The 24,100-nt window shown below is 35.9% G+C and overlaps 1 protein-coding gene and 1 pseudogene across 3 annotated transcripts in view; one reads left to right on the forward strand and one right to left on the reverse strand.

Moving 5' to 3' along the window:
- Positions 1 to 24,100, reverse strand: part of Lsamp (limbic system associated membrane protein) — a 764,515-nt gene that overhangs the window by 228,010 nt on the left and 512,405 nt on the right. For all 3 annotated transcript variants that reach the window (XM_063225010.1, XM_063225009.1, XM_063225011.1), the window contains one exon: positions 1,911 to 2,036. In XM_063225010.1, the coding sequence (XP_063081080.1) occupies positions 1,911 to 2,036 (126 nt within the window). The remainder of the gene's footprint in view (positions 1 to 1,910; positions 2,037 to 24,100) is intronic.
- LOC111756633 (nibrin-like) lies at positions 2,625 to 8,876 on the forward strand (annotated as a pseudogene).

Below are 24,100 nucleotides of genomic sequence, written 5' to 3' on the forward strand. Positions count from 1 at the left end.
TGGATTTTAAAAAGTGAGAAACCCAAAGTACAGCTATCAAAATTTAAACATCAAAATAAGACAAAATAGGAAACAAGGAGATCAGCTCTGTGGTGACTGGAAGGGGACTTGGGGATAAATGAGTTGAGGGGGAGAACAGGGAAAGGGAACTTATAAGGGTGCTGGTGGGATAGTAGAGATACAAATTCCCTACAATGGATGCATTTTTTAGACACTGTAAACACATATTAAGAGAAAAAAAAAAACTTTTTTGAAATGATCACAACAACTTGATGGAGGCTATCTCTAAATTTCTATGGGGCCTTGGATAAGCAAATCCTTGCCCTGTATCCTAAATCATGTCTGGGGCAAAAGCAAGTAAATGTTTCTCTAAAGGAGTACACAGAATATATTTTCAGCTTTGGGGGTCAGTCCACAAAACTCTGTTGTTTTAGAACAAATTTATCAATAGACAATGTACAAACAAATGATCATGGCTATATTTCAAGGAAATGTTATGTTTGTGCACTGAATATTGAATTTCATCCTTTTTTGTAGGTCAGAAGGTAGAATTATTTTTTTTCATAACTGGTAAGCAATGTAAAAACAATTCTAGTTTTCATGTTGTGCACAAAGAGAACAGACTACATCTGACCCATGGTCTATCAGTTGCTGACACCTGACACTGGATTATAAATAAATATATGCAGAAAAATTTTAATTCATTATGAAATATAAGACAATAAACATGATAAGAAAAACAAGCTGAAAAAGGGCTGTGGTATGTATATAAATTTGGTGACATAAACTCCTATGTAGTTTGTTTACAGTCAATTATATTAATGTATGATTTATAAAATAACAACTTTTTTTACAGATGCGTCATACATTTACCTTTATGTTTGCTAATAGTTAATTACAGTGAAGGACTTGTGAACATTTTTAAAAATGCACTGAAACAAATTATAAAACATTAAGCATTGCTTAGAAACAAAACATTAGAGATATTGAAAAGAAAAAGGAATTTCTTCCAAAGGCACCTTGAAATATTGGCTCTATAAATATTGAAGTAAACAAAATGTACTTAGAAATTATGTTTGACAATGTGTTTACATAGAAGCTAACAGGTTTTATTCCAAGTTGCCAGTAGGCAAAAGCATTTTCAAGTTGTGATAGGGGTAGGTAAGGTGGGCCTGGTGTAATATGCTGCCCACATAGAATGGGCCCTGAATGTTTATTTCAGGAGTGCGATACAAGGTAGGCTCACTTCAGAAAGTTCTCTTTATGTGTTTCTCCATGTGGAGTATGAAATGAGTCTGTGGGACGATAAGCCTGAAATTGATCCCCCAAATAAATACTTCATGTATTCCTCATATGCATAATTAATAAATGATAAGTTACAATATTAATAAAGATGCACTGTGAGTAACATTTTCATACAAAAAATAGATGCCTTTAATAAGAATTTATGCTTAAATATAAGACCAGATACCAAGGACAGGGCATTAGAAAACACAATAAATAATTTTGTACCATTTCTATTTTCTTTTTGAGATATTACATATTAGGAAACTAACTAGTAGAAAGTAAAATAAAACAAGTTTACAAAAGCTATGTAAATTTAATTCATACAAAAAATTTCCCAAAGACACAACCACCAAACTTGCAATTTTTGTCTTGAAACTACTCTACTGAAAGTGAAATATTATATATGTGTACATACATATATATGCACACATATACACATGCACACATTCAACACTGCGGCTGTAAATTTCATAGAGACAAACATACTATCAATGTTCACGGGGACCATAAATAAGAACCTTTTTGGAAATTTCATAGTATTTTACTAAGATACATTCTTGTCCTCCTAATTTCATGGAATTCTAACTAGTATGAGGCATCTTGGAAATTGGAGGGTTGCTTACCAGTTGGTGTAAGGTGTCTCCAGGTAATAACAGGTTCAGGACGGCCATTGGCCATGCAGACCAGGGTCACATTGCTGCCCTCATTCACAGTGACATCCGAGGAGATGTTGGAGATCTTTGGTGGAACTGTAAAGTAAAGCAAATTGAATGTATAATCAGGTCAGTAAAGGCAGGCTTGCAGCGCCGGTCCTGTGACTACAAGTGGCAAATGTGAGCTTTTGTTACCTAATTTGAAATTTGGTGGTAAATATTGAGGTATAAGAACTAAACTTGTCAACTGTTGCAAGTGTCTAAGGAGCTTCTCAAGCACTACTAGAAGATGCGACTCCCTCCCAACATGGTTCCCTGATTGCTGTAACAAGGACATTGATTGACTCATATAATGAAAATATCTTAGCTCTTTTCATATGATAGAAAACTTTATCTAAAAATAAGAAGGCACATACTTCAATACAAATTAAGAATAACTTTCTTATCATTATTTAAATTATATATATATATATATATATATTTACAGAGAGAAAGAGAGAGACAGAGAGAGAGAGACAGAGACAGAGAGAGACAGAGACACAGAGAGAGAGAGAGACAGAGAGAGAGAGAGAGAGAGAGAGAAGCATCCAACCTCCCTGCAAATGTGCAAATGCCAGAGAAAGAAAAAGTGTTACTTTGTATAGATTGCAACATTGTTAGTAATATTAAGTACTATTTGGCTACATGTGGAAGCCCTGGGTTGGTTACTACAAAGGAAAGCCTCTAAATGGGGTCTTTGTAACAGGCTGGTTGACCTACTTTAGAATGTAAACAGTGAATTAATAAGGCCTATGTTAAGACAAGTAGATACTGGAAAAACACTGTACCAGTATTATTTTTAATACTACCATCAGCAGTACTTCTAACACTTTAATAATAGCTAATTTCATTGAAACTTTTACCATTCCTAAGGTTTTGAGTAAGGTACTTTACATATCGTCTCAGCTTCTCATACTGAAGACATGATATCCTAGGAGGGTTTTATTTACTGATATACATGGAGCCAGGTGAGAAGCAGAAAAAGAATTCCGATTGAGCTGCCTCCAGGACTCGTGCTCTTAAACACTTCCCAAATGAAATTTCATCATCACAATCCAGGCTACCAGATGGCAGAAAATGACAGAAATTACTTTTTGGTGATGTGAAAAATGAGTCCCCAAGGGCAAGCTGTGCTGCTGTCTGACTTCCTTCATTAGTGTGCAGGGTGGCAACATTTGATCCCACATTGGTAGGCTTAAGTGGGACGTGAATTACTCACAAATTTCATCACAGATGGCCAATTGTGATTTTCCCACTACCCACTTGCTTATGCTGTCCTTGAGAAAGAATGTGTCCAGGAGAGGAGACGAGAAACTATAAAGGAGTTCAATATTCAAAAAGTCTTACTTTTTTTCATTCTTCCTTCTCAATACAAACTCTCCTCTCTTGCCTGGCAGAAACAGCTTCTGCTTAAAGACACAGTTGCCACGTGGTTCCCATGAATCCCTTCAGGTGGTATTGATGACACTTGGGCCACTGACCAGTCCAGAGTGTCACAAGGAGGAAATGGGTGGCAGGATTCCTCTGATTTTAGCATCTCTCTTACTTTGACACTTTTTAGGGCCTTTGGATAATAACCAGTGACTTTAAGCCCAAAGGCAGCAGTAGGCTATTGTTGATTCCCATTATTTAGCAATCCATATTTGTAGAGTATCTAGTAACATTTTTAAATGATTGGGATTAAGGGCCATTTTCTTGCGTTCGTATACTGACTTATAACATGTTCTCCCAGACTTCTTATGATAAGGATCTGAAAGGTCATACCCACTTTATAAGGAGGATCATGAAGCTCATGGAGGAATTATGGTCTTTCAAGAGTAGTGCCGTAAAGAACCAGGACTGAGTTTATAATTTAGAGTTCCTGAATATCCACTGGTTTTATTGTTCAATATTCAATTATTAATTCTACATGAGTAGTCCAGTATTCTAAACATCTCCAAATAAATTGCATAAAAGTCTAAATCAATGATAGCATTGGAAAACAAGATTTAGGTACTTTAATTAGGCTCCTTAACAATGTAGAATAAAACAACAACCTTTACTGCAATTATAAGATGCCGTATTACTCAAGTTGTAGTTATCTCTGAGTTGCAACATAGGGCATGATATACACAGAACATATACACAGACATGTTCTGAGCAAAAAGGGATGGAATTTCTAAATCTTTAATATTAAATATGCAAATGTTCAAAAAATGTCTATAGTTAGGAGAATGATATCTAGAGAATAATTCCTATAATAAAATGTATCCACTATTCTTTTTTTTTTATTTAAAGAGAGAAGAAAAAAAAAAGAAAAAGAAAGGACATAAAAATGCAGTAAAAGGGTACAAATACTACAGTATTTCAAGAAAAAAATATATTCAGTACGAAATCACCAGTTAATAGGTTACATATTATCTTCCCAGAAACAGTTGTTCATATCACTAAATTAAAGCATATAAAGTGGACATTCCACTATTCTAAATAAAATAAATACTATACAAAGGGCTTTGTAATTCAATGTTACACAAATTAAGCCAATAGAGAGGCACTATTCAAACTGGTAATAAAATTTAGGTTAATTGATTATAGAGTTATGGTCCAGCCACCAAGTCATATTGACTCTTCTAAGTAAGGCAGTAAACTCAGTTCCTAGACCTCAGAGAGTGGGTGTGAAGAAAATGTTTATGTTAATCAGTTAGACATGTGACCATATTTGTAATGCAAATACGGATCCCTCTTTCCTCTGGTTCACTTCTCTAGGATCTCATTTTATCACTTACATTGCCAATTTGTTTTGTCTTTTTTGAGACACAGTTTCACTATGTGGTTCAGGGTGGCCTCAAACTCATTCTGTAGCCCAGTTTGGTCTCAAACTCACAGTGATCCTCCTGCCTCAGCCTCCCAAATACCAGAACTGCAGCTGTGTACCACCAAGCCTACTTTCCACTTCATTTTATTGTATACCAACTTCTTAAAAGTATTCACAATCTGAGAAGCCAGGCTAGGTGGAAACTAGTCCCTGCTGTGGGTGCAGCTTGAGAACTATGTAGCCTTTTGAGTAATATTAAGTATGCTGTTGGAAGGAAAATCTGCGCCAATTTAATGGACAGTGATCAGTCTACTAGTCAAAACCAGCCTATGTTAACAGCTAACATTTCTGTAATTAACTTGCAATAGATGAAATTCCTATTTCAACAATAAAAGATAATTCTAAGATGGTACCTGTGTTAATGAGATAAAAGAATGGCCTTTCTCGAGCTTTGAAGACGGGATGGAGTTACCTTTGGAGTGCTTTTAAAATAAATATCAAGTAGAATATGAGTCTTTGGTTGCATGTTTCTCTTATTTAGGCATCTCTCGGAAAAATGCCTTAAATGAAGCTATAGTACAGCTTGAATAACTTTCAGTAAACAACTGGAGAGAAGAATGTACTCACTTTGTTATGGTAGCACTTTAAGGTTATCATTAAAGTAATGTGTGCACTCATTTTTGGATGTCCAATTGTAAAGTCAAAACATTTTCACTGAATATGTTACAGAAGTTCAGTCTAAGCAACAGTCTGCACAAATTGAAATTTTTATCCACCTGTTGATGAACCAGCTATTAGTAGTAAAACTATTGATCTGCCAGTATGACAAGAAAGAAAACAAATCTTCAAAGGAAAAAAAAAAATATTTGTATTTTTAAGTGCCAAAGCACATAAGAAATTAAATTCAACTGTTGTTTTTGGAGGTGGGGAAACTAGGTTGATAACAGAAGAAACTGAAGAAGATGATAGTTCTTTTTTCAGTGTGTTGTTGATATAGAATACCAAATTACACAGATCTTAATTCCTGACTCTCAGAAAAAATGGATTGACTTAGCTGTGGATATACTCCAAAGGCGGGGTCTTAGACCTATTCCCTGAAGCAGAAATTGAGTTGGTAGTTATTTTCATGTCTGCAGAAATTCCTGTGATCCTCAGGACTGGCCTCACACAGGATTAAAGACAATGACTCCAGGGCCAAGCCTTTTACGAGGCTTGTCAGTCAGTGCAAAACTAATGCCAAGTGCTCCTATGAATGCTATAACATATGCAACTGACACAGAGTCAGACCAGGAAGATGTATACATGTGAAAAGTCAAAAGAAATAAAAACCTCCAAACTGGAACAAAAATTTGGCACATTTTCACAAGAAATATCCAATATAAAAGAATCACCCAAAACAAGCTCCAGCAATAACATAAAATCAAATACTCTAGTTAGGACAAAAATCCAAGACTATCAGCTTTCATCAACTAAATTCCCATGTGTAAATAAAAGTAGAGATCAAACTTCTCAACAGCAACAGACAAATACCATTACTTTTAACCTCTTCCCACAAAAGCGGAAAGGGATGAAGGAAACCAAGAAATGTCTTCATTCAAATCTGCAAACACAACCTGCTATAACCTCACAATGGAAAAACAAAGAACAAAATCTACCTCAGCATGAACCTATGGACACAAAATCAGAAGACTTATTTTCAGATGATGTAGATTTAAAAACCAGTGTGAAAAACTCTGCCAGTAAATTTGTTTCTACAACAAATCTGAAATCAAAGAAAAAATAAATTGCTTTCACCATATAAAATGAACAATTGGAGCAGTTATTTAAGAATACAAGACCAGAGTTACAAGGTGAAGTCAAAGTTGAAAATCAAGAGGAAGACATTGATGTCAGAAAAAAGCCAAGGATTTATATAAAAGCAAGTAAAAACTGTGATGATGAAACAATGCCAAAAGTGAAAAATTATGTCAAGAAAGTGAAGTCAGGAAGAAATGTGAGCTCAAGAAAGCATCACCATCGTCAACTAAAGAAATACCTAACAATGACAAGCTTCAGAAAAGCGTTGAGATTCCTCCAACGAAGGTATTAATGACTGAATTTAGATCAATGGTGGTGAATAACTCCACTTACAGAAATCTATGTGGAGTAAATAATAATCGTAATCACCAACTAAAGAATTTCAAGAAATTCAAAACCGTTTCTTCATATTTCTTGGAGCAGGTAAACTCAGCAGGTCATTGGAGGATCAGATCTCATAGCTTATCACGCTGGGAAGAATGCAGAACTAGAAGAGTGGGGGAGACAGCAAATGGAGGTACAAAAAGAAACATGCAAAAGAAGAGTCTCTTGCTGATGATCTCTTTAGATATAAACCTAAAGTAAAAAGGGCTTTAAAAGGAAATTATGAAAACCAACTTCCCAGCAAACATTTACTTCAGACTGAGAAACACAAACACAGTGTATCAAAGATTTATGGCCTCAATTTGTTAAATAAAATGCACAAAATTCTAAAACACAGTATATATCTATGAGGAAGTCTTTTGGTTCTCAGAAGAAATCCCTTTCCCAATCCTATGCCAGTGTTGTGCTAACCTTCAGGCTCTCTTTCCAAATTTCTTAAACTACACATGATGTGTGTCTGGAACCCCAGCATTAGGGAGGCTGAAGAAGGATAGCTGTCAGTTCAAGATCAGTTTAAGCTACACCAGGCATTCAAAGCCGGGCTGAACTATACAGCAAAGCTCTGTGTCAAAAACAAAACAAAACAAACAAACAAACAAAACCCCTGAACACTCACACACACTTTCACAGTTCTTGAAGGAATTACAAAATACAACATCAACCTTGAATGTATTGAGGAGTTTCTGCTTAATTGCTAAAGAAAGGGCTCTGAAGAAGTTCATGAGGAGCCATATTGTTTCTAAGTCCATGGACAATTTTTGTGAACCTGTTTTATACTGAAATATTTCACTTTGTTGATTACAACTTTTTTTTTTTTTTTTTTCCTAGTTCTTTACTTTCCTGATTTCCAGAACAACAGACTCAATTGTTTTTCCCGTTTGGGCAGCATCTCGAATTTAACTTTTGGGTTCATTTGATCCTATTCCTTAAACATGTGTAAGTGAGGGCTTGATCATTTTCCTTTCTTGATGTGTGCATTCACTGAGTGCTCTTACTTTATATCTCTAGAAACTGAGGCCTGTTATCATTGAGTTCCAAATCAGTATTTCCAACCCAGATTTCTCGGGCCAGCTTCATTCCTACATTCCCAGGTGAGTATTGCCCACCTCCATCAGCTGCCTCAGAGATCCTCTGAACTTTCTTTTATCTGTTTTCTTATGAAACAGTTGCATTTCCTTATCTTGGGGAGTGGTTCATTATGTAAAGAGTTGACCAAGAAACAAAAGTCAGAAAACCCCAAACAAAACAATGACAAGGGTTTGCCCTTGACTGCTGTGTCCTTTGTTGTCCCCATTTGACCTGCAGTTCTATGACTCAGCCTCTTAAAGTTCTCAGGAGCCCTGTTTCAGACTTCGACCTTTCCATTTTTTTATCCGAAGGATTACAAGAAAATTAAAACAGATCGTTTTGTCTCCAGTATTCCTCTTCTTAGGCTTACCATCTTACAGCTACCACACTTCAATCACTTTGTTCTAAGTTATCTATTTGAGTAGAGTATTCCTTGGTTAATCTCACTGGTCTTAAGATTTAAAATCTTAGCTTCTTAGTAAGGTTTAATGGGTCATTCATGATTGGCTTCTGCTAATCTCTCCAACTTCATTTCTTGCTCTTTCACTGAAACACATAAGTCAGAAGTCAGATCAAACAAGATCTGGTTTTGATCATGTGGTCCGCTCACTTCACACCTTGGTTTTTGACTGTCTGGTTTTGGATGCACATGCAATGCTTCTCTTCTAGCTTTTCATAGGGTTAGCCCCTCTCCTCTTCAGGTTTCAGCTACTCAGCTTGTCCACTGACTTTTTTCCAGGCCACCTTTCCTGTCACTCCCCTCCTCCCCAGCTCCTGTTTCTGATGTCCTGCAGGGTGAAATACCACGCTCTGTGTTCCCACAGTGGTCCCCACTGTTCCATGCTGTATGCTGAATCATAATTGCAGCGCTCCCCATGCCTGTCACTAAGTTCTAAAGACAGCCAAAAAGGGCCTTTATAGTCATGACCACTACACCATACTGCTAAGTTCTCAAAAAGTGTTTGAAAAAACCCCTCCCCTCATCCCCAGATTTTCTCTCTACACTTCAATAAGTATCATATTGGTTATTAGGTAAAAAAGAAAAAAATGAGTTTTTGTTTTGGTCAGTGACATGCCTCTTATCAATGTTACTTTAACTGTCCTTCTAATCACGTATCTCACTGCCAACTCCCCCCTGCCCTCTGTACACCTTCCGTGTTATTTCCTCCCTCTATGCGACCCTTTCTGATGTTACGTGGCATTAATGAAAGGTTTAACGGTGGGGCAGGGATGTGTTTGTGTAATTGAGGGACACAGAAAGCAGGAAGCACTTCTTGTCTAACTTCATCAATTACTGATTTTTTTTGAACTTTCACTTCTTATTTTCTTTTTGATGAGGAGTCACATATACACACAGAGAAAACATTTTTAGCCTTTTTAGTAGTTCCTTACTATTTTCTTGTAGGAATTCATGAAACTTCAATTTAAAGCACCACTGATAGCTTCAAGATAGTAGCTCAAAAGCTTTGTTGTATTATCTTTGAAAATCTTTGTAAAAATTTGGAAAGCAGTGAGTATTGTATTTATTATTATTATTATTACTGTTCCCACTATCACCATTTTACACATGTAGACAAAGGGTAAAAAATAGGAAAAAAACCCACACAGCAAAGGAAGATGAAGACCAAGACCTAAGCTTTCTATGCATCCCAGAGTTTATTTTTTCTCTACATCATATTAACTTCTCTGAATATGAAACAAATAGTATTTTTCACATTATTTCATTTTTATCAGGGATTAGTATCTAGGAAATAATGTTTAACCTGATGCACTTATTTGTATCAGCAAGTGTAAGTCATTTATTTTTCATACACTTTAATTCTTATTTATCCGTAATTCTCTGCTCATCATAATATTTTTGAGAATTTGGTTTCTTTCTGAAATATCGCTTAACAATCCCTCTTCACAGTATATTTGAATGATTTGTTATATTTTCGTACATGCAAGACCACTAACTACTTACCTAATGTTTTCACTCTATTCAGTTTCAGTGATCTCTCCAATTAGTCTGGTTGGCTTTATTTTACTTTCTAAGGAGAGCTACTTATACTGCAATTTTTACTGATTCTGGCTGTCATGTTCGTTTCCTGATTTATTATCTGATTCTTTTGTTTGTGACTATCTTTATTTTGCAGAAATTTAAATTTTCAGTGTTGTTATACCACCGCTCTTTCATTTGCGATTTCTTTCATTGATTTTGTGCACAGATTACCTTTCCTAACGTAAGATTAGTTAAATATGGATCTCTTTTTCTTCTTTTCAATTTGAATTGCTTGCGGTTATTTGAACTTTAAATCACCTGAAATTTCAGAATCAGATTCTTCTCACATAATTTTAGCCAGTTTCTTCAAAACCATTTGTTGAGTAACATGCGATGCATACTGTGGTTTTCAGAATCATCCTATGATTTCTACCAACTACCTAGTATTACATAAAAAGAATAATCCTTGCCTAATACATCCAGTAAGTTTCTAAAAATATTTTTTGAAATAATTCTTTATTTCTATGAAACTATGAAATGAAACTATGAAATGAAAACTATTAATATGTTTTCATTGAAAGTCTGAATTATTAAAATGTATGACATTCTTTCATTAACATAAACATATTCTGTTTTTTTTTTTTTTTTTTTTTTTTTTTTGTCTTTTTGTTTTTATCGGTACCAGGGATCGAACTCACAACTGCCTGCTTGCAAGGCAGGGACTTTATGCCGCTGAGCTGAAGCCCCAGCCCCCATAGTCTGTGTTTTAAAAAATGTTTTTTCTATTCAGTTAATGGTAGTTTCTAAAAGCACACTACAATTTAGGTGAAGTTAAATGTGTAGACTCCTTCAGCTGTTCAATGCACGGGCCTTAGTAAGATTATGGCAAAGTCAGTCTGGCTCATCACCAGTGTTCTGTCTCTCCTCCTTTTGGATTCTTTTCTTTGACCCACCAACTACTTGATTCCCAAGATCTGTCTCAATTTTGGGGGAAACAGACCTTCTCTATGTGTTTGTACAACTGTCTAGGTTCCAACTCATCCTTTCTACTTTTTAACAGTATTTCTTAGGTATACGAAAGTGTAGGCAAAGTGAAGGACAAAAGTAAAGTACATATCTGTTATTTTAGCACCAAACTCCAACCCTCTTTCCACCTTGATTTTCCTTTGAGATACCACTGCTTACCCACAGCCATTGTTTGTTGGGACCATCTATCCAGTGACCCAGGCTCTCTTGGTTAGGAATGAGTACATAACCCAAGCAGGCTCATTCAGATTTTCTTTCCCCAAAACATGGCTTTTAGTAGGGATGATTTGTAACAGGTTGATAATAATTCAACCTATGGCAGACTATAATTCTATGCTTTTCCCTGGATCCACGTTTTTTCACTTTTCCAAAACTGGACTCTGTTGCTTGTTTTTGTCAATAGGATGTCAACATCTAGAGTACAAAGAGAATTTTGGAGATGGCTCACACAAGTGGGCTCACTCATATAGTGCCTCAGCCACTGTCATGAGAAGAACATGATTATCTGAGCCTTTTGGTCTTAGGAGAAGGAGGATGGGAGCTGGCTAATAGGATTCCCAGATAAAATACAGGGTACCTCATTAAACACAAGTTTCAGACAAATGACATTCAGACAAACAATATGTTTTTTGAATATTATATGGCATACGATTATATTAAAGTTATTTGATGTTTACCTGAAATTAAAATTTAACAGGGTATCCTATGTTCTTATTTGGTGAATCTGGTGACCAAAGGAGTGGAGTGATCTCCAGAGAATGCCAGTCTGTATCAGGTGACTTGCATGTTTATGAGAATTAAATGACATCTATCATTTTATGCTCCTTTATGGTTTAGAAGTAATAATTAGATCGATTCTTATCTTAAAGGGGCAACCACCTGAAAGGACTATTGCTTTTCATCAGTTTCTGCAACCTGGGTGTCTAGGGAGGCATGACTACTATAGTTTTTTTGTTTTATCTTTGATTCTGTGAGCTATTCTACACTGATCCAACAAATCACCCTTTTTACTTTAACTAACTAGTTTATTTCTGTTGCATAAAGAATCCTTACTCTTGAAAGTTGGGAAGCAGTCATAGGGTGAAAATTTGAAGAGGGCCCTGTTCATAGTGGAAAATTGTTGTTTACTTAGTCTACATACTCTTTTGGCTACCACAGAAGTAATTTAATTGGATGTTTATCATTGATTCTTATTTGTCAGTATACATTGCTTTAAAAATAACCTTCGGTCAGCAAACTCATCTAATTTCAGCTATGAATAGTTTAATGCCTTCATTGTTGCTCTTTTAAACGACCAATGAACATAAGGAAACCAATCAATATTCCAGAGTAAGAAAGAAAAGTGGTCAGTTGGCTCATTTCCTAGCCTCAAATAATTAGTGGTTATTATTGGCATTACATTTAAAATGTCATTCAAAATGGTACAAATTAGCAAAAAGATTAGTCTCACTAGTGATTACACATTCAAAGTCAGAACAAGGTGTATTTGTTTACTGTGCATGGTAATTGGAGCGGGTTAAAAACACTCTCAGCTCTTTAATTTTCTAAGTTTTCTTTGGTAAAGTGAGAGACACTTAAGCTGTCATTTGTACATGTCACAGGTTGTGGCACAATGTGCTGAGTCTATATGAGGTGGGTTCTGAAAGCTGGGCTTGCTAGAACATTCCTGTAATTCCAGAGCCCTGGGAGGCAAAGGCAGGGGGAGAGTCACAAGTTCAAGCCCAGCCTGGACAGCTGAGCAACCTGCACAGACCCTGTATGTCTAGGAGCTGGGTCCAATCATTGGTACCTAAATAAACAGAATTCTAGAATGCACAGGAAATTTCTTCAGCTGTGCTTGGCTATATATTTATAAAAATATATTTTATAAATGCCACCATGTGAAATAGTAAACATCCATCCAGCTTGGTATTTTGCTTCTGAAAAAATACCACTAAAACGTGCTTTCCTGCATAGTGTGTAAGTTTCCAGGATCAATGACAGAATTGGAGAATGCAGCACAGTCTAAAAGATTGACCATCAGGGGATTTGATCCTGGCCTGCCACAATGCAGCAAAGTACTTTGTGATATTTGCCTTTGTATCCCATTGTAGGGTACGTTTTAAATGTTAAGAAATTTCAAATGAACAAGTTATTTAAATTTTCTTAAATCTCAGTTTCCTCATCTGGAGATTAGAGGTAATATAAAAAAGAATTGATATTAAAGTCAGGTAAATTAATGTCTGTGAACTTCATGTGTAAACTCTAAAGGAGAACAAGTATTACTTGTTACATGCTAAAACTAGCTAATAAAGCAGTATTGGCTTACCCCTTCCCAAGATAACATGGTAAAATATTTCATGTATTTACATGCTAATGGCATTCTAGTTATAATTTTGCAGCTCCTGTTATAGCCAAAGGTATAGTTAATCACTATAATTCATAACTAATGGTTACTATTGACAGGAACAGTAAATCACCCCAAAGGTGTGCACTGAATCCTTCTCTACTAATGGGCAGAATTACCACAATATATTCAGACTTTTAGTCAAAGTGTAGACATTTTATACCTGTAATAAAAAAGACAAAAAGATGCAAGGATTCCCAACCATAAGCAAAGAAATTTTTACTAAAACTTTCAGAAACAAAAAACTCTTAGGTTCTCAAGAAGATGCTTTCCAAATAAAATTTTGTCATCATTACATATTTATGATGTAATTCTCAGGAAAATGTAGGTCTTCTTTATAATTTGCTGCTCTTGTAAACACCAGATGTTATCAGGTATTTTGTAACTTTACTTTGAATCAATGAAGTTTGAGACCTTATAGCAAAACAAAATACTTAGTAGTAATCATTTCTTTTCTAATAGTTCTCACTTCTGCGAGGATCCACTTAAAAAGGAAGAAGTATCAGCCTATGAAATTAGTGTTTGAATCATGTTCTGTAGGAACATGCTTCCATTTAGAAATAGATTTCATGAGTGAGCAGGGAACATATGAAAATGATGGGTTCCTTCAATGTCAGGTGAAACTCTGGATAAAAAAAAAACTCACTAATGTATCAGTTACTCAAATGTGTCTCTCAGGCAGGATTATAAATGCTATACTTATGCATGTATTAAAGAAGAACAAAATAACAAGGTAAGAAGGATAATATGCTAATTATTTAGAAGAATGTATGCACAAATCAAAGCAATGCTAGGTTTCATCAATGTGATAATGTGGTGGAATCAAGGAAGTGAGAATGGGAAGCTCATAAAAATGACATATTCAAACAAAATTCATGGTTGAGAAAGCAGTCATTATCTTTTAATCCTCTTTTAATTAGACAGGAGAAGCTTCTGACCTGTATGTGTAACTAAAAGTTAGTGCCTAAAGCCCTACTTACCACAGTCCTCTGAGATGGAGCTGACATTTTACTCTGCCAACCAAAGGTGTAAGCGGTGTAAGACATACTCTTTGGAGCCTCTGAGTCCTACATTATCACATTCTTAAGTGTCCCTTTGAGTGCTATCTTAGGGCATCAGATTTACAGCAAAATGGTCCCTAGAAACTCATCTTGACAGTAGCTGTTACCAGAAAAAGAGAGTTAATTTGGGTTGGACTGTTCTGAATAACTCAAAAACAGTAACTGTGGGACCAAGAAATGCCATCTTGCTTATGCAATACTGAGCAGTAGATGCATCCTTATGGTGATGATACATGTGTGGCTTGGCTATTTGGATACTAATAGTCTCTTTCTATCTAAAAGAAGATATATCCGAGTTTTACTACATCTATTAAATATTTAGAATTACCCTTAAATCTAATTGTGTAGACACTTTAGAACCAACCAAAAAAGATAAACTAAGGTTGTTCATTACTGATGCTTCAGCATCAGTAATTCTGTGGGATGTCAAGTGGCCATTCCAATGGACAAGTCATTGCCTTGCTAAGGAAGTGCAAATGAAACCATTCTAATTCTGTTTATTGAGGCTACAGTTCCTCCACAAGTCAGCAGCTCCTTTACAGCTCATATTCCCAGGACCTTTTTCCAGCTGTTTGGTACTTGCTTTTGCTAATTTGAGCAAGCTTCCAGATGCTGCATTAACCAATAGCTTTTAGGAATTAAATTGCTATCTTCCATTGATGCAAGCAAAATATCTCTCTCATTTCTTGCACTTAAGGGATAGATACTGTCCATCCAGAACAGATGGTTTTATTTGGCAGGAACAGTGGTATCAAGCAGAGAGAAGCTGAAAAATAACAGGTTACTTTGGGTAGATGGAAAATAGCAACTGGGTAAATGCCAAAGTATGGAAGTGGCACTTTAAGACTGTAGGATAAAATGAAAGTATATCTTTTCCTTTTGTGCACTCTAAAAATGTATTTTTATACATTAAATGGAGTTCTTTGTTATAATTCTTAGAGAAGGTAAAAATTCAGGTGGTATACTTGGCATCTACTAAAGATATATTCCTAACTCCAAAGGCTTCAGAATTCAGCTTTAAGTCATGACATCCCTAAAGCCTACAAAATATTTTATGTGCAACCTAAATATTTTTTCTCTTCCATTTAATTTTAAAAATTCAAAGTAAGGAAAATAGTTCATATATGCTATATATGAATTTTTCAGTTGATAAGAGATTATCAACAATAAATCCTAATGTCAAAAGTAGAAATTTTAAATTAAAAAAATAGAAATTAGAAGTAAAAGGTGTCAGAGGCAGTATCTGGTTTACTATGTATAAGGATAATACAAACCCAGAATATTATTTGAATATTAATGACAAAAGTGAAGGAACTGTGATACACACGGGCCAAGGTCAGGCAGGGTAAAATGATGAAGATCATGACTTCGATCAACCAGTTTATCTCTGCTTCAACAGAAGGGCCAGTTGGAGATTATCATGAAAATAATAAGTAACTCCATGATTTTCAAACTCGGTACCATTCATCTCATTTATTCACTTCATTTTTGCAATCAAAAGTATGTATGATAATTATAGGTGTTTGTAAGAACTCCTTAAACTAAATGATTTCATATCCATATTACTAGCTTAAATTGTGTTTTTCCAGTTGTTTAAGGTATGCAGTGTTTTTATATGTAAGATTTTAACAGAAAGCAACCATGTTGAACTAAAACATGTCTAGAATACAATGAAAATAATAAAATTTGTTTCCTGCCACTGCTCAAGGTTTAGAACACAAAATATTTAGACAAAGGAAGGCATTGACAGGAGGCTTTTAGAATTTCTTTCTTTGGATTTTCCTGCTCAAATCTCAGTATGAACCACTATGAACACCATGTAGAGCATTCACATTATTTCCTTCTAAACAAACTGTTATCCATTATAAATTTATTACTACACTTAAACCAATTATATTTTTTTCTGAAATTACATATGATGATAGAAAACACGGTAGCTGTTAAAATATTAAGTGTAGTTAAAAGAGACTTAATACTTTCTCCAATTCTAGATATGTTTGAAAATTCCAAAGAGGTAGATAAGTCTGAGCAGGTTTTGTGGTGTGGCAGGATAAAGAAAAATCCTGAATCATCTGTGTTTGCCCTATGATGGAGAGGCAAATGAACATTAAAGTGAAAGAAGACACAAGCAAGTAGAAATGTGATAAGAAATAATATAACATTAATAATAAGAACAATGCTATGTGGGATAGCAGAACACTTCACAGTTTATGAAACACTGGAATGTGCCCTACTTTATTTGATCCCTGGCAATAAACCTGCGTGATAGCTCAAACAGGTATTAGTGTAACCTCTCCTCCCAACTCATTGGTTGGATAACTGAGACTCTGTGAGCTTCATTATCATAGCCAACATTACAAAACATCAGAAAGTACTGAGGTCTTAACCAGTTCTGATTGTATCAGAGTAAAAGAAGGTCTTAATATTGCACAGAAATTATCTACCGCTGATATGTGAGATGTTGCCAAACTCATAGAATTAAACTAATGCCAAAATGACCATGGAATAAGCTCAGAGATGAATGATTGTCTGGGCAGGTGGGTATCTGTGTTAAGCAAAAAGGTCACTGGTTATCCAGTGGTGGCGAACCTATGACACATGTGTCATGTTTGTATCACTGAAAGCTCTACAAGGTTTACCATCACAGGTGCAGGATATGGGAGTTTGGTTTAGTGAAATTAGTTTTATTATGCTATATTCACTTCCAATATTATGGGATTCAGAATTTGACTATATGGTCTTGACTATTTTTTCTAAATAATGGTGATAGTATCTATAACTTGTAAAACTCAAATAATTTTCCAGTAGAAGCTAGATCCATCTCTGCAAGCCTGATTAGTGTCTGAATCACACAAATTTCACTTCCACGATATAAGATTTCACCCCTTTTTCTCCTTTGTGGAACTCAGGAGAGGGGTATGGTAATGTTACTATGAGAGGCCACTCTTTTTCTACTTTCACAAATAAATCTCAAAACAGGTAAGCCTCTCATTAATCTTGAGCTAAATGTGAAGTTAGACATGGAGGGGCTTCAGCTCCCACCTGTTTCTTTAGAGCCCTGGGCATGTTATGGAGAAAATGTCAAAGATTTCTCTTCTCTTGCTTCTGCACCCTGCCGTGATGTTTTATTCAAACCTCCATGTCCTAAGGAAACAAACACTGCCTATCAAAATCTCACTCACCTGGCTTCCAGTCTCACGCATAAACATGCACAACACCTGTGTTTAGGAGAGCTGATCAATTCTTGCAAAAAGCAGTCTCTCAGTAACATGCTGTGGGCTTGAGCACTCAAGCAAATGATTTCCGAGGTAGTCATGACCCTCTGTGACTGTGTTGGTATCTGTCTCACAAAGCCGGTACTTATACAACACGATGTGTTCACTGACCCTTCCAGAAAGAGATGGTTTTAACTATCATTGGGATTCTGGGCTCATATAGGAAAAACAAAACCAAACCAAAACCAAAAACAACAAGAAAAAAATTTTTTTAAAAAGCATGACAGACTCACCTGCTGGGAAAATAAGGATGGATAGGAGAAGAATGTGACACGAATGCCACTGAGAATGACTCCAAAGCAGCAGCCCTTCTTCCATGGGGAAACTGAAGAGGGGTTTCTCTCGCTAAGCTCTGCATCAGTTCTTTATCCTGGAGCTCCCTGATGGTCACTGGGGATAGCACATTTTCTCTACAAAGCTAGAACTCTGGACTTTTAGAGTTGGAAATGTACAGAGCACATATTAGTTTCTGGAAACTCAGGCTCTGAGGAGTAACATGAACCACATTTACAGTCCCTACACATCTTGTATATCCTGTCGCAGTCACAAGGGGCAAGGCACAGTGCAGGAAGAGTGAGTCCTGGTGGTCATTCAACTGCAGGCACACTGTCACATTCAGTCCTTCTGTCTGATTTCCAATGATGGAAAGCACCTGATAAACAGGAATTCGCTCTCAGTAAATCACAGACTGCCTAAGACAGAGAGTCTGTCCACTGCAGTACTAAGTAGAATTTCTGTATTTTTACCCTATTCTAAGCAGCTCCAGATGGACAGACAACGGGCCTAGTGGTCACCTTCAAGCCACATCTCTTCCTTTCCATTTGCTAGTCTGTCTACACTTCTGTGCCCTCAGGCAAGTCAGTTTAACTGGAAAATAACTTGGTCATGACAGACATTAGCAGTGAGAGCCTTTGATTTTCCAGTGAGACTTTCTCTTATCTGTCACACGAAGGAACAGTACACCGCTTCATGTGACTTCTTATTATCATGTGATAAAGGAACAAATGAATAACTTACTGAATATTCAACACCATGGGTAAAATTACAGAGGAACAATACTCAGGGCCACTTGTGATTACTTTGCTCTTTTACCCTTTTGCTAAAGCTTGCTTCCATTAATTACACATCCACAGCATTCTCCTGATGGTAAAATACCCCAAATGGCTCAACTCCAAGCTGCACATTTTTAGCTGTTTGCCCTTCCTATAATGATTAGAGGCTGCCAGAGAAGATCATTTCAGCCTCTTTCCTGCCATGAAAATTGAAAGTATACCCAGCACAGCCAAGGTGTAAGTTTCAAAGAAAATCTTCTCCAATATATTTAATATAAACCCAGCACAATCAGAACTATTATGTCAAACTTTGCTCCTCTGTTAACTTTTCACGAAGCTGCACAACTGATGAGGCTCTGCCTTCTGCTGGCCTCTCTGACAGCTTTGGGAGGCAGATCAGGTTTCAGCGATAAGCCAGCTGGTGCCATCTATTTAGGGGAAAACAGCTATGTAAGTAAGCAAGATTCTAATCACTAAATCTAATTGCAAAGTAGAGTAAATTATTATAAATGTTTTTAAAAGGGTCTTAAAAACACTGTAAAAAAGAAAAATTATCAACCAAACAAAAGTGTGCTAGCTGATAACATTACTTGGGATTAGGACATTCGCGCGTGTAATTTAGATGTTATGGCTATTCCTGACACCTGAAACCAGCATCAACACATTAAAAACTTTATAACGTTTCTCTCTCATTCAATCAGAGGCTAACCTGTTTGATTCAAAGTACATCTTAGTTTATGGGTCCTTGTGGGAATAAGAGGAACATTTTACTTATAGTAGACTGAAGGGAATTTCAAATTGCCTTGCCAAAAGGATAATAGACAAGAGAGGGAATAGGAGATGGGGAAATGAAAATGTGACTCTTTTTATGGATGTGTGTATTTCCCAAAAGCAGATTTATTCTCTTCTTTATTTAACATCCTTCATTATAATATCACAAATGCCTCACATTCTCCAAATCGATGCAAAACCAAAGACCAACACATTAGCATTTAATCTTTGGTTTCCAAGCTAGTCATCTATGTAGACACTTCTGTGAGTCCTGTTTGTACTCAGAAAATTATGATCCATATCTTTGTCCATCCATGAAGTGGAAAAATATGTATGCTTTTCTCCATATGTTTCAGAATGGCATTTCCAATGTCTGTCTGATTTTTTAAGGGTTGTGAGGAAGACTCAGTGTTTGCCAAGTATCCAGTGATCTTCTCTACATCACCCAACCTCTTGGAGGTGACTTTGGGATGCTAGAATTGGGCAGTGGTCAAGAAAATGTAGTGAAAAATGAGATAAGCCATAGGTAGACATGCTCCTTAAAAAATTCATTCATTACTTGAGGTCTGTTCCACCCAGCTGTGAAACTGTGGTGGATGTGGGATCTAAATGCCACTGCTGCTATGTCGCTGAGGGCCACCTTAGCTGGATTAGGCTTTCTGAGTCATGACAGATCAGCAGTCTCTGCTGGCATAGTTAGCATTAATTAATCTGACTAAAACATCGTCAAGAAGAGCAAACTTTGCAACTTTTGTTTAGCAATTCACTAGCCTGAAATTTGCAAAGTGGTTTTGAGGGTATCTCAGAGTCCCTCATGGTTCATAATGACAGTTGAATGAAAGTCATCTTCGCTGTGCAGGAGAGATTTTGATTGGTGGTTACTATGACCATACAATTTCTTTACCCTATTTGTCCATTTTTAAAAATTTTCTGATACATTATCGCTTTCTGCCTGACATTCAACATCTTCTATTAGTAGTATAGAAACTCCTCTTGTGCCCTGTGATACTGATGTCTTTGCCTTCTTCCATGCCTCACATTTGTCTTTGACATTTGTTAAAAGTTTCCCACCTGCACAACTAGGTTGGACCATAAACCTCTGGTATTAAGAGTTTGGAAGTCTCATATCTCTGTTCTGCAAGTCACATAACCTAGAAAGACATTCTCAGATGTGAATTTCATAATTTCATGAGACACATAGCATAAAAACAAACACTCTGTAAAATCTATGGAAAGATGGTGTAAAACACTGTTTGAATTAGCAAAACAGCACTTTCAGCCAAGGGTTACAACCTATATTTACAACTACAGGCATCATGAAATCATGCCAGATATTTCTAGAAACTGCCTGAGGAAACATTACACTAAAATGTTTATTTTGTGGTCCAAATACTATAACCAAGTTTCTCTCCAATTGCTTATGCTTGCTAGTAAATAGCACAGCTCATAGAATGAGTCGTCAGTTATATTTTTGGCTCCCCTTCTGTCTTGGTATCTTTAGTACCTGAAGATTTTTTTCCCTCCCTGTTACAGGAGGACAATGCTTCAGGAATTATTTAAGGAAATTATGTTATATAATCAATGCAAGGACTCAGGACCTCTGCATTGATCTCTCTTACTGGAATACAAAATTATACTTTACCAGAACAAATAAGGTTTCTAATATAGGTTGAGAATACCTATATTACACAATTTCTCATTGTGAAATGGAATGGTTATATATTTAGTGTTTTGCAGGTCTCTTTATTATACAATCACTACTTCATAAGAAAAACATAAAGTTTCTGAATATATTCCTAGTACATAAATTATTTTTAAGGCCAACAAGGGAGCATTTGGGGAAAATAGTAAAGGGTACAAACTGAAAATATGTGGCTCTGAATAGAAAATAGGATCTGACCCAGATAAGCACAGAGTTACAGAAGCGTGGAGGGTTCTGGAGACCTAGATTTGGAGCCCCATACTGTACTTTCTTCTTAGTAAGGCTCCTTTATGCTAGAAAAATTCTTCATAATTCACTCTCTGTATGTTCAAAAAAGATAAAAATATCATGTGCCAATTTTCTAGATTCCAGGATGTTAGATAAAAGATTAAATCATGTAGTGAAAGAATTGTGGTTTACACATTTATTTATTTATTTAGGGACCAGGGATCAAACTGGCAACCTTGTGCTTGCCAGTAGGCGCTGGTTTATACATTTGTATCAATTTTAGATAATCTTATTATTTTTTTTTTTTCAGAAAACAGAGAAGGAAGACAAAATTGCATTAGAATTCCATAGTAACGTGACTATTTTTTATGTAGGGCTTGTAAAATACGTCCCATTACACAACTGTATAGCTGTTCTTGGCCTGGTACATGTTACAATATAATTTGGGACTTAGAGACTGAATATGGCTTCTGTATATGTTAGTGATGTCCAATATGATGTTTTTACCTAGCTTCAGTTTATTCTAATGGTTGACTCAGAAGGTATGTTTTCCATACTCTTTAAGAAAAAATTTAACATAGTTTGCTACCATTTTAAGAAGATAATTATCAGACATAAAGTGGGAGAAGATTAAAAATAAGCAGTGTGTATTTAACAGGTTGGACTATAAATTCTTGGTTTATAATATTACTTCTTTCCATTTGCTGAGAAAAATAGAGTTATATATTATTTCTCAACTTTATCTGTATTCTCACGTATCTCTCTCTCTGTGTCTCTCACTCTCTCTCTCTCTCTCTCTCTATATATATATATATATATATATATATATGAAAATATGAAGAAGATAGTTTATTTTATTCAGAAGAGAAATTCTATTAAAAAGAGAATTTCAGAGATCAACCAGCATGTCTCCTTAGGCCAAGCCTTCCTAGTCCTGTGGTTAATGTTTTCTTGTGATCATGCAAGTAAGAGGTCAGGGTCTAGCAATCAAACCTGTGAGTATAATAAATGCCCTGAGCATAGGAATAACTCAGGAGTGTTTGAAGAAGGGCAGAAACTATTTCTTTCCATATGTACCTATAGTATATAATTTAGTAGCTGGATATTGGACTTCAGAACTGGCTTCTCATTTACAGAATTGGCAAATTAATCTACCTTATAGGATTTTAGACACCAAATGTGATGATGCATATGAAATACTTAGCATGATGTTTGGCATAAAAGTACTTTTGTACCTATAATAAACGAGACTGTTCTCTGAACAGGCTAGTGACAACTGGACTGTCAGAGACTGGGTTTTTAATATATTTTCGAACAAAAGAAGGGAAAATGAATGAGTGAATTAGTGAAGGACTGAAGATATGTCTCTGTAAATATATACTTTGGGGAGGTAATAAGTAACCAAAAACTCCTACTTTAATTTGTGACATCTCTGTAGAGTAGCCTAAAGCATGCAAACAATACTAATTTCTGCACCAGTGCAAGACCCTGAGTGCTTTTTGTCTATTTCTAATTTATGTGCTCTTGGGTGATTTAAAGCCTAGCTTCCCTTTTCTAGATATATACCACAATTTCTTAGTACTTTCACTTTTAATTGAAGGCTGTTTATTTGTCGCACCTCCAGTAAGAGAGGTGCAAGTCAGAAAAGCAAAGGAGAAGCAGAATACAAGCCTTGCTCAAATACTTGTCATTTTCTCTAATTCATAAGCCTAAGGCTGAGGCCTTCCCTTGTACTGAGCAAGAGTTATGATTGACTGAGAAACCACATTTGTATAATTTCTTTTGTGTAATTAAATTTCCAACCTTACGGGAGCATTACAATATTTTACATAACATTTACTTCAGATTTTCATGCAAGAGGAAGAAAAAAGTTACTACATTTGATGCATTTCCAAGTTCTTTCTTTCTTCCCTGCCAGTGTTTGAAATAGCCCACAGTTAAATGTATAGAGGTGTCTTCAGAGAACTGTAGGTGTAGAAAATCATAAGTCTGTAACTGGAAGCATGTTTTGGGGAATGAGATTTATTATGAAAGCTCAATAATACATGTTGAAATAATTAAATCTTTTGGAAATGGTTGAATTGGATGTTTTCATAGAAGCAAATCTACATTTGTCATTCAGAATTCTTTTTATGGAAGCACCCTTTTTTTCCTCCCTCCGGTTTAGGTAATTAAAAGTAGTCACCTCGTGATCATTTATTATCAAACATTTTTAGTCATGCAAAGAAAATGTTTGGGGGTCAAGACCTTGCTTAAAAAAATTTCATCCTTCAAGGAAAACCTTCCACTAGAAGCTGTTATTCATTCTCAAAGAGTAGACTTTAAAGCACCCATCCACATTCCAGTAAAGTATTTTCTCTCAGTGGCGAGGCGCCAGGGTCTACATTCCACGGGGAAGCCGTGTACCACCCTGGAAAGCCGGACAGTTTCCAGAAGCACTATGGTTTAGAGCAAAAGCTACTGCTCTGTAGAACTTTGCTTCTCTTATGAATATTATTGTATCAACTTATTTTAAAATAACGAATGGAGAGAGGTTGGGAATAAAATGCTTACATAGAAGTGTCTAACAATTCTGATGGCTTGGGCATCACAAAAA

This window comes from Cavia porcellus, unplaced genomic scaffold (genome assembly GCF_034190915.1).
Source record: "Cavia porcellus strain 051 isolate PalLab524CR breed Dunkin Hartley unplaced genomic scaffold, mCavPor4.1 scaffold_15, whole genome shotgun sequence".
Lineage (NCBI taxonomy): Eukaryota > Metazoa > Chordata > Mammalia > Rodentia > Caviidae > Cavia > Cavia porcellus.